At 49.3% G+C, this 11,942-nt stretch overlaps 1 protein-coding gene across 1 annotated transcript in view; it reads right to left on the bottom strand.

Moving 5' to 3' along the window:
- Positions 1-5,069: 5,069 nt before the first annotated feature.
- LOC137429571 (integrin beta-1-like) overlaps positions 5,070-11,942 on the bottom strand; it is an 80,243-nt gene continuing 73,370 nt past the window's right edge. Inside the window, exon 16 of the mRNA XM_068119583.2 lies at positions 5,070-5,371. Coding sequence (XP_067975684.2) covers positions 5,303-5,371 — 69 coding nt within the window. The 3' untranslated portion in view covers positions 5,070-5,302. The remainder of the gene's footprint in view (positions 5,372-11,942) is intronic.

Below are 11,942 nucleotides of genomic sequence, written 5' to 3'. Positions count from 1 at the left end.
GGTCTGCTAACTGGGAAGTGGGGGATTGGAGTTCTGTCTCCTAACTTAGAAGTGGGGGCTGCAGCTCTGTTTGCTTACTGGGAAGTGGGGAGCTGGCGCTTTCTCTGCTAACTGGGAAGTGGGAGCTGGGGCTCTGTCTGCGAACTGGGAAGTGGGGGGTTGGAGCTCTGTTTGCTAACTGGGAAGTGGGGAGCTGGAGCTCTGTCTGCAAACTGGGAAGTGGGGGGCTGGAGCTCTGTCTGCTAACTGGGAAGTGGGGGGCTGGAGCTCTGTTTGCTAACTGGGAAGTGGGGAGCTGGAGCTTGGTCTGCTAACTGGGAAGTGGGGGACTGGCGCTTTCTCTGCTAACTGCTAACTGGGGGAGCTGGCACTTTCTCTGCTAACTGGGAAGTGGGAGCTGGGGCTCTGTCTGCTAACCTGGAAGTGGGGGGCTGGAGCTCTGTCTGCTAACTGGGAAGTGGGGTGCTGGAGCTCTGTCTGCTAACTGGGAAGTGGGGAGCTGGAGCTCTATCTGCTATCTGGGAAGTGGGGATCTGGAGCTCTGTCTGCTAACTGGGAAGTGGGGAGCTGGAGCTCTGTCTGCCAACTGGGAAGTGGGGAGCTGGAGCTCTGTGTGCTAACTGGGAAGTGGGGTGCTGGAGCTCTTTCTGCTAACCGGGAAGTGGGGTGCTGGAGCTCTGTCTGCTAACTGGGAAGTGGGGGTGCTGGAACTCTGTCTGCGAACCAGGAAGTGGGGTGCTGGAGCTCTGTCTGCTAACCGGGAAGTGGGGTGCTGGAGCTCTGTCTGCGAACTGGGAAGTGTTTTTTTTTTTTTTTTTTTTTTTGGGGGGATACAGCATCGAGGCTCGTGAAAGAGCTAACATTTATCACACAAAAAAATCAAACAGACAAACAAAATATATAAAAAGAGGGAGCGGTAGACAAGATGGGGAGAGAAGGGGAGCACACAAACACAACATTTGAGAGCAGGGACATCGGGAGATGTATGGGAGGGAGGGGGCTTGGGGGGAGGAGGTGTGGGAAGGGGGGTGGGAGGGGGGGTGGGAGAAGTATAAAACACAAGGACACCAAGGATTTCCAGGAAAGAAGTTGGTATTTCAAAAAAGTGGATTTGGGATGAAATTAGCGGGGGTAGAAAAGATCAAGGTTTTGGATGGGGGAAGATAAGAGATGGTGGTGAACAGCTGTTTTAAAGACCTGGAGGGAGGAGTGTGATTGAAGAGAGTGAGGGAGTTTGTTCCAGAGGTGGGAGAAAAGAGGAGTGAAGGTGAGCAGAGAGTCTTTATTTTGGCAGTTTAACCATAAGAGGGTTGCAGGCAGATCTTGTGTGACCTGTAGGAATATTTGGGGGACAGAGCCCAGAGAGAGCTGGGGGGGCAAGGCCAGAGAGGAGTCGGCAGAAGACGGAAAGACCACCAACCTGCCTGCGGTGAGTGAGTGAAAGGCCCTTGGAGTTAGCTTCATCGCGGGAGATTCCAATGATTCTGAACGCTTTGGTTTCAACAGCGTGAAGACGAGCTAGGTGTGAGGCAGGAGCACCAATCCAGAGCGGAGAGCAGTATTCCATTGAGCTGCAGATGAAAGCCTTGTATGTGGTGAGGAGCTCAGGTGTGCCAAGGAAGGACTGAGCACGACGGAGGATGCCTAGTCGGCGACTGGCTTTGGAGGCCAGATTTGAAATGTGGTTTTCCCAGGAAAGATCATGGCAGATAGTGAGACCCAAAAGCTTGAGTGACAGAACTTCTTGGAGAGGATTATTCAGAAAGTAGATGGGAGGGTTGTCCAGTTGGTCTTTTCGGAGAGACATCGTAAGAGTGTGAGATTTGTCAGGATTGAAAGACATGTTCCACTTGTTTGCCCAGTCTGTGATTTTGTCCAGGTCTGCAGAGAGTGAGGAGGCTGCAGACTGCCAATCTAAGGGATGAGGAATGGAGCGACAGAGAGTAGAGTCATCCGCAAAGAGATAGGGAGGATTTTCAAGAGAGTCAGAGAGATCATTGATGAAGACCAGAAAAAGCACAGGGCCCAGAACACTGCCTTGGGGAACTCCAGCCTGAACAGGAAGAGGAGATGAGAGAAACCCATTCAGGGCCACACGTTGACTACGACTAGAGAGGAAGTCCGCCAGCCATGCGTGGAGATTTCCATGGATACCAAAGGAGGAGTGTTTGGTGAGCAGAGCTGGGTGCCAGACCGTATCGAAGGCACGTGATATGTCAAGGGAGACAGCTCTAATTTCCTGTTTGGCATTGAGGACCTCCATCCATTGTTGAGAAAGCAGAAGCAGCATGTCCAGAGTCGAGTGACCTGGTCTGAAACCAAATTGATGATCAGAGATCAAGCCATTGGAGAAGAGGAAAGATTTAATATCCGAAGCAATGATGGATTCCATGACTTTGCTGATAATTGGTAGAAGGCTGATTGGTCTGTTGTTGCTAGGATCTGTTTTTGCACCTTTTATGTGCAAAGCGGTGATGTCGGCTGATTTCCAAGCAGATGGCAGATGACCTTGAGCAAAAGAGAGGGTGAAGAGAACAGAGAGAGGGAGTGAAAGAGCGGAAGAACAGGATTTTAGGACCCGTGGGCTGATGCCGTCAGGTCCAGTTGCAGAATCAGAGTCGAGGGTTGACAGAAACTTTTCCACCTTGTCAGGAGGAAAGGACATGGAGTCCAGGAGCAGCTGGGTACGGTGGGTACAGAGAGGGATGGGTTTGGGACACAAGATTTAAAGGCAAACACAGAGTTGAGGCATTCAGCTTTTTCACATGCGAAGTCAGCTGTGTAGCCGTTTGAGGTGAGGGAGGGAATGGAGGGGGAACAAACACCAGAAACAGATTTGACCAGATGCCACCAGGATTTGGAAGAGGGAGACAGATAAGAGAGTTCGGTCTTGAGAACGGAGAGATATCGTTTCCTGGCTCTCCTGAAGGTGGACACACACTTGTTTCGGGCCTTGTGAAAGGAAATGAGATTTCCTTCCATTGGATTTGCTTTCCAGGAGACGACGGCAAGTTGTTTCTGGGCAACAGCCTCACCACAAGATTCCGTGTACCATGGATGGGAGGAAGGGTATGACAACTGAAGACGAGATCGGATAAATCTGTGCATGAGAGAGAGCAATTTACTTTGGAAGAATTCCCAGGATGAGTTGATGTCAGAGGTGGTCGAGATGGGAGACCAGTCCAGATGATTGATGGCTGCTTGAAGACCGTGGCAGTTGGCCTGAGTGAAATGCCAGACTCGTCGACGCTGAGGAGGCTCTCTGAGAATGGTCAGAGAGATGTCCACTTTAACAAGCACATATCAGATGAGCCGATTGGAGCAGAAGAAGAGCAGCAGACATTTTCAGGGAAGTTAGTCATAACCAAGTCCAGAAGAGAAGATGCTCCGTTGACCGAGATCCAGGTCGGGAAATTGACAGATTGTGTCGGTCCCAGTGAGTCGCAGAAATCCTTTGCTGAGGAGCCATGGCTGGTGAGAGAGGTACCCACACCCAGCCAACTGGCATGGTGACAATTGAAATCACCACATATGAGGAATAGAGAGTTGGGATGAGTAGATAGAATTGGTCCATATTATCAGACAACGAGATGTAGATGGAGTCATCACTGTTTGGGGGACGGTACAACACACGTATGAACAAGAGGTGGGAGCGAAGGGGAAGCCGTAGCCAGAGGTATTCCTGGGGGTGAGGTGGAGAGAGGGCAGTGCATGGCGAGTGAGGAAGAGAGTTTTTTTTATAAAGATAGCGACCCCACCTCCAGGACGAGGCTCAGGTCTATCATACCGGAGGAGGGAGTAACCTGGGAGAGATACCAAGGAATCAGAGACATCATGAAGGAGGAAAGTTTCTGTTGAGCAGATCACGTCTGGTTTGTCAGAGGCAACCTGCATGGAGAGATCAGTCAAGTTTGAGCGAAGGCCCCGGATGTTTGAGGTCCATACCGTTAATGAAGAGGAAGGGGGAGCATCGGATACAGAACAGGGGGGGGGAGGGGTAGGGTAAGATGTGGAAGAGGAGGAAGAGGTAGGGAGAGCTGTTGAAGGTGTGTCAGAGATTTCAGAATAGCTTGGAGAAAGGGAAGGATGGGGGTGGACAAAAGGTTTGATGGTGATTGGGTGAGGCACAGTGAGGTGTTATTTGGGGAGGGGGAAGAGCGAGGCAGAAGGTTGGGGGAGATGAAGGTGAAAGTTGGAAGGGGGAAGAAGCGGGGAGGAGGCGTGAGAGGGGAGGGGAGGAGCGAGGGAGAGTCTCGGAGGGGAGGGGTGTGGGGGGAGTTTAGGAGGGAAGGGGCAAGGGGGGAGATTTGAAAGGGATGGGTGATGGGAAGGATTTGGAGGGGAGGGGGAAGATTTGAAAGGGATGGGTGATGGGGAAGATTTGGAGGGGAGGGGGAAGGTTTGAAAGAGATGGGTGATGGGGAAGATTTGGAGGGGAGGGGCAAGTGGGAAGATTTGGAGGGGAGGGGTGATGGGGAAGTTTTGGAGGGGAGGGGTGATGGGGGAAGATTTGGAGGGAAGGGGTGAGATTGCATTTTGGAAAGTGTACGATTTATGGGAAATGAACATTTGTTGCAAAATAAGTTTCTTGTGACCTTCGATTCAAAAATACGTTTGAGAACGCTGGAGGAGGGGTGGAGTGCAGGAGAGTTTAGGGAATGTAGAAAAGAGGAACTGAAAGAGATGGATTTTTTTTTTGGAATGAATAGATTTGGTGAGCAAGTAGAAAGCATCCTTTTATAGAAGAAGAAGAAAAAGGTGTTATAATATACGACAGAATACAGTTCTTCAGGGGAAAGTTTAAACATTTTAAAATTGAGCAGTGAAAACTATCTGGGGAAATGGAAAATGGAAATGGGGGTGAAACACGTGATCGAAGAACGAACGAACAAATAAGAACAATGAATAAACGAATAAGAACAGAGAAGGAAATAGGGGTGCTGGAGGTATTCTAAGCTTTGGCCTAATAGGTGAAGCCAATGCAACTGTTTCGCTGGAAGAGCTTTATATATATTACAAAGTTTGTATTGTAACTTCAAAATGATATTTCTGAAACTACAGAAAGTTTTCCACAAACTGTTGGTAAGTTTATTGTTCTGAATGGAATTGATGAAAGCTTTGTACAGGTGAAATGTCTAAAGGTAAACTAACAAATGTACACACCATAAAATTGTTACACCAGACCTTTCCACAATGATTGTCTTCACATGATACTAACTTTTATAATACTGATGTTGTGAAAGAATCCTTAGGAGAGCAGAACACGGTGGTGATGATGATGAGATCACGTGGTTTGTGTGGATCATTGGATCCCTCCGTACCTTGGGTTGATAATGGTGGTGATGGCACTCTTGTAAATGGGGTTTTCTCCCTGTAAAACCAACACAGGTGGGAATTGAAGCAAACAACCTCCTCTGTACCTGGGATTATAATGTTCGTTAGTTATTGTCCTTATAGTCCGGCAGCTAAGCTAAATATAGCATAACAATTGTGCATTTTGTGAGGAAAGCACCAAATATGGCACACTAGTAGACTATCATATTATGAAAAGATCTGGATATTGGGCCATCTCAGATTCAGAGATTTGATTTTTGCAAGATTTGCAGATTTTGCAGATTTGCAAGCTGAGATTGCAACGCCAGGGACGGCCGACTCCTTCCTGCGAGCTGCCCACGTCACCCGCACAAGAAGAGCTCATCAAATCACTGCAGCGGCACTGCACATCCTGCAACACCGTGCATATGAACGCCACTGTATGACATATGCTGATGATGCAGAAGACCTGCCTGAGTTTGAAGACTGGTGTCACCAGAGAGGAGAAGACATTCCCAACTTTCAGTACTGGGCAACTGTGCTGGAACTAGAGATGTTGGTACTGGTCTATGTGCGTTCTCTGCGGCAGGCTTCATTCACGATGTACCTTGATGCCCTGACGGAACTGGTCCCATGGTTCCATGCCTTAGACCACACACACTATGCCAGGTGGGTCCCTGTTCACCTGAGGGACATGGTTGCACTCCCAATGAAGCACCCAGATGTAGCCAGAGAATTCAGGGCTGGCAACTTCACTGTACAGAAGATAAAGAAGGTGTTCTCTTCGATCCCAATCGACCAGGCGCATGAACAGAATAACGCCTGCATCAAAGGAGATGGTGGAGCAATCGGCCTCACTGACAACCCAAGTGCCCTGCGGCGTTGGATGATTGCCGGGCCAGAAGTTGCCAGGGCCATAGAAGAGTTCCAAGATGGCCATCAACACTGGGGGAGGCGAGAGGACACACGTCATCACGACCAGACACCAAGTGTGCAGACCTATTTCGCCAAGGATGTCCGCGCCCTTGTCAGCGTCATAGAAAAGCTTGGCAACCCCTTTGAGGAAGAGAGCATGGATCTGGTTGTCCTTGACACAAAGGAAATTGCAGGTCCTGCTGCAGTTGAGACTGTCAGGAATGTGAAGAAGATTGGCCAAGAGCAGTTCCAGGCTTTCACCAGAGAATGCCTGGTGGAAAGGACCAAGCCAATTGATGATGCAATTCGTCGGAACAAGCTGAAGGTGTCATTTTGGAAAATGGCTGCCACAGCCATCAGGGGCTGAATTTGAGATGGCCCAATATCCAATTTGTTCATAATAGGATAGTCTACTAGTGTGCCAAATTTGGTGCTTTCCTCACCAAATGCACAATTGTTATGCTAAGTTGCCCCACTATTAAGCACACCTTAACCACGAATCCTTTTATTTGTGTTTACACCAAGGTGTTTCACCTCTGCAGAAGACAAAAAGGTCGTGTATACATGGATTTAGACACAAGGTTCAACATGAGGGATTGTTAATGGGAGTCGCCAATCCCTTTGAGCCATTCCAATCGTAGTTTGTTTCACTTCCAATCTCATGATCACCTTGAAGTTGTTCATCACCACAATTGGTCCATTGGTTTTTTCATCTGTTTCCAAGATCTCATGATGTATCTTTTCATTACCGAGTACTGAAGCATCATATACTTTCATACATTAATACCAAAGCCAATAGGTATAAACACGAAGTATCGGTGGATTAATTTTTCTGATGGAGTATCTGGTTGACGAACTTCGAGGGTCGTGTGTCAGCGCCATTTTCTCTTTACCAATTTATTTGGTTATAATCACGAACGTGTTACATCCGTGTTATTGTGTTTTTCTGGTTGGTATTGGTTTGTAATTCGTACAAACTTGTGTGTAGTTAATCGTTTTCTGAGTCGTACCTCGTGCGCGGCCTGGTAACTTGGGGCTTCCCTCCCCCGTCGGTGTTTTGTCGATTTGGGTTCTTTCCTTCGCTGTATTACTTGTTTCTTTTCTTTTATTTTCTCCCCCTCACCTCACCTTCCTAGACAAATAATTCTATATTGATTCTTTCTCTCCTCCCGGACACGTTGCTTGTTCGCTCTCCTCCTCATCTCGACTTGTGCCCCGCCCCCTGTATCTCGTTTCTCTGCCGCCTCTGCTCCTTCTTTCTCAAATCCACGTTCTCGCTTGGAGACTTTTCCCGGATTGTTTTTCATGGTTTTCATGGTTCTGTTTGGATATTGTTGGAATATGTTTAAACCGCAGCCGTGATGCTGACGCCGCCCCCCCCCCCCCCCCCCCCCCAGAATTTCCATGTTTTAAACGTTTCCCAGTGTGTACCCTGGTCAGAATAGGTACACCGTATCCCTGCGTGTCGTAAGAGACGACTAAGAGGGTTGGCGTCAGGAAGGGCATCCGGCCATAAAAACATTGCCTCAAAAAGAGAACCATGACAATTACAACTACATATTGGCAGGGTGCAGCCCGAAGTGGAGATCGGTTTCTGAGGTTTGGGACATGGAATGTAGGGACAATGACAGGGAGATCAGGAGAAGTGGTGGAAGTATTAGTCAGAAGAAGAGTGGACATATGTTGTGTGCAAGAGACGAGATGGAAGGGAAGTCGTGTGAGAATGGTGAAGGGTAGGCAGGGACAGAAATACAAGTTTGTGTGGCAAGGGTGCCCGGAACGCGTGAATGGTGTTGGTGTCCTGTTTTCTGAGGAGTTTGTAGACAGTGTGGTGAGTGTGACTAGAGTGAGTGATAGGTTGATGATGGTGAAAATGATGATTGGAAAGCTCTTGGCGAACGTCATCTCGGGATATGCTCCGCAGGTTGGTCGAAGCAATGAAGAGAAGGACAAGTTCTGGTGTGCGATAGAGAAGCTGATGGAAAACGTGAAAGATGAGGAAGTTGTTGTGGTGGGAGGAGACCTGAATGTACATGTGGGAAGGAGTATAGATGGTTTTGAGGGAGTTCATGGGGGTTACGGATATGGTGTGAGAAATGGAGAAGGTGAAAGGATTTTGGAGTTTGCTGATGGAGCTGATTTGTTGATTTGTAACACTCAGTTCCAGAAAGAGGATAATAAGCTTGTTACATACACGGCAGGTGGGTCGACGACAACCGTTGAATACCTGATGGTGCGTAGGCAAGATAGGGGGCACCTCCGGGACACAAAGGTGATCCCGGGGGAGGAGGCTGTTTCACAGCACCACTTGGTTGTCTGCGACATAAGGGTGAAAGGTGCGAGGAGAGCTCGGCGGGTGAAGTACCAACCAAGAATGAAGGTGTGGAGGTTGAAAGAGGTGACAGTAAGGGAGGCATTAAAAGAGAGGCTGAGTAGGGTAGAGGATGATGTGGTTGAGCTTGAAAGTGGTTGGATGTCAATGAAAGATAGTCTGTTGGGAGCCGTTGGTGAGGTATGTGGATGGACAAAAGGACCACCGAGGCACTCGGAAACATGGTGGTGGGATGATGAAGTTGGAAAGAGGATTGACGAGAAGAGGAAGAGGTTCAAGGAGTGGCAGAAGGCGATGGGTACGGGAGCAGAAACAGCAGAGCATGAAAGTTATAAGGCAGCCAGGAAGGCTGCAAAGAAAGAGGTAGCAAAGGCGCAGGAGGCATGTAGGAAAATGTTCGGAGAACGCTTGGATTCGGAAGAGGGTCAGAAAGCAGTATTCAGGATTGCAAAGCACATAGCGAAAGAGAGGTGTGATGTGATGGGGGTGAGTTGCTTGAAGGATGAAGTGGGACAAATCGTTGTCGACCCAGATGGAATTAAAGGAAGATGGAAAAGATATATGGAAATGCTGTTGAATACAGAGAATGAATGGGATGGCAACATAGAGAGTAACCCAGTTTTAGGACCGGCAGAGAAGATAACTGAGAAGGAAGATGAGGAAGCGATAAAAGCAATGAAGAGTGGAAAAGCGGGAGGGCCGACGGGAGTTGTGGGAGATATGTTGAAGGCAGCAGGAAGTTGGGGTGTGAAGAGAATGACAGAGATCTGTAATCTGGTGGTGAAAGAAGGCCGCATTCCAGTGGATTGGGAACTGAGTACCCTCGTCCTTCTATACAAGGGGAAAGGTGACCCTCTCGAGTGTGGCTCGTACCGAGCGATAACGTTATTGGAGCATGGAATGAAGGTATTGGAAAGGGTGTTGGAGAGGAGGATAAGGAAGAAAGTGAAGATCGACGAAATGCAGTTTGGATTTATGCCAGGAAGAGGAACGACAGATGCGCTTTTCATTGTGAGGCAGTTGCAGGAGAAGTACATGGAGAAGAGGAAGAAGTTGTTTTTTGGGTTTGTTGATCTGGAGAAAGCATTTGATAGGGTTCCACACAAAGTATTGACATGGGCATTGAGGAAGTTTGGAGTGGAGGAATGGTTGATCAGAGTAGTGATGGAAATGTACAAAAGAGCGCGCACAGCTGTAAGGACAAAGGACGGGAACAGTGGTGAGTTTGAGGTGAAGGTGGGAGTGCATCAGGGGTCGGTACTAAGTCCACTACTATTTGTAGCTGTGATGGAGGTGCTGGCTCAGAACGTAAAGGAGGGTTTACCGTGGGAGTTGTTGTATGCAGATGATCTGGTGTTGATTGCGAAAAGTATGGATGGACTGAAGGAAAAGATGAACAAGTGGAAGGAATGTATGGAGACAAAAGGTCTGAAGGTGAATATCGGAAAGACGAAGGTGATGGCAAGTGGTAAAGCATGTGGTGAGGTGGAAAGAACTGGGAAGTGGCCGTGTGCTGTGTGCAGGAAGGGTGTCGGAGTGAACTCCATTCAATGTACAATGTGCGCTGAGTGGGTTCATCAAAAATGTAGTGGTCTGAGAGGGTCATTTACCAGTGTGGCAGCTACATTCAAATGTAAGGTGTGCACAGAGGGAGCTGCAGATGGAGGAAATGTTGAGTTGGATCTTGGAGACGGCGTGAAGCTGGAAGGTGTGAAAACATTTTGCTACCTCGGAGACATGCTGAATGGAGAAGGTGGATCAGACTCGGCAACGGTTGCTCGAGTGAGATGTGCATGGAAGAAGTTTCGGGAACTGAGTGGCGTGCTGATGAGGAGGAGAGTGTCGCTGAAGCTGAAGGGAAAGGTGTATGCTGCATGTGTGAGAAGTGTTATGATTTATGGGAGCGAGACATGGGTAATGAACGTAGAGCAGCAACAAAGGCTGGAAAGGGTGGAAATGCGAATGGTTCGATGGATGTGCGAAGTATCGTTGAGAGAGAGGAAGACAAATGATGAATTGCGAAAGATGATGGGAATATTGCCTGTGATTGATGCTGTGAAGAGGAACAGGCTGAGATGGTTTGGTCATGTGTTGAGGAAGGATGAAAGTGACTGGTTGAGAAGAGTGATGGAAATTGATGTAGAAGGAAGTAGAGGACGGGGAAGACCGAGAAAGACTTGGCTAAAGATGGTGGAAGAAGAAATGCGGGCAAGGGGGTTAACAAGGAGAGATGCAGAAAATAGGGCAAAATGGAGAAGATTGTCATGGGGACCGCAAGGCTAACCCCCGCTCTAGCAGGGAAAATGGCCTTAAAATGCATGTTGTATAATCACGACTTGACGGGACTGCAATGGAAAGGTTTGTGCAGATGATCTCATGAAATAATCGCACAATGTCGATGTTGTTCCGACGTGTGTTCTGCAATAGATTGAGCATGTGTGGACACCGAGTGGTTCTACGAAACTTCAAGCAGGTACTCCATTGTTCTGAGGACATCACACACCACTTCATTGCGTAGTCTGCACACAGTCACCCCACGAGTGATGGCACGATGGAACACCGCGTCGTGGACAAGGGCAGGTTGGTGATGGGCACCGCGTTGTGGACAAGGGCAGGTTGGGGGAGGGCACCGCGTTGTGGACAAGGGCAGGTTGGTGATGGGCACCGTGTTGTGAACGAGGGTAGGTTGGGGGAGGGCACTGCGTTGTGGACAAGGGCAGGTTGGGGGAGGGCACCGCGTTGTGGACAAGGGCAGGTTGGTGATGGGCACCGCGTTGTGAACGAGGGCAGGTTGGGGGAGGGCACCGCGTTGTGGACAAGGGCAGGTTGGTTATGGGCACCGCGTTGTGGACAAGGGCAGGTTGGGGGAGGGCACCGCGTTGTGGACAAGGGCAGGTTGGGGGTGGGCACCGCATTGTGAACGAGGGCAGGTTAATGATGGGCACCGTGTTGTGGACAAGGGCAGGGGTGGGCACCACGTTGGGAAAGAGGGCAGGTTGGGGGTGGGCACCGCGTTGTGAACGAGGGCATGTTGGGGTGGGCACCGCGTTGGGAACGAGGGCAGGTTGATGATGGGCACCACGTTGTGGACAAGGGCAGGTTGGGGGTGGGCACCACGCTGGGAACGAGGGCAGGTTGATGATGGGCACCGTGTTGTGGACAAGGGCAGGTTGTGATGGGCCCAGTGTTGTGGACAAGGGCAGGTTGGTAATGGGCACCGCGTTGTGAACGAGGACAGGTTGATGATGGGCACCGCGTTGTGGACAAGGGCAGGTTGTGATGGGCACAGTGTTGTGGGCAAGGGCAGCTTGGTGATGGGCATCGCATTGTGATGATATAAGGAAAGAAACCCAAGAATGTGTACATGTATGTTTGTGCACAT

The sequence above is a fragment of the Myxine glutinosa genome, chromosome 6, assembly GCF_964187855.1.
Source record: "Myxine glutinosa chromosome 6, kmMyxGlut1.1, whole genome shotgun sequence".
Lineage (NCBI taxonomy): Eukaryota > Metazoa > Chordata > Myxini > Myxiniformes > Myxinidae > Myxine > Myxine glutinosa.
The sequence above is the reverse complement of the archived record's forward strand: the minus strand, read 5'-3'. Positions and strand labels throughout refer to the sequence as shown.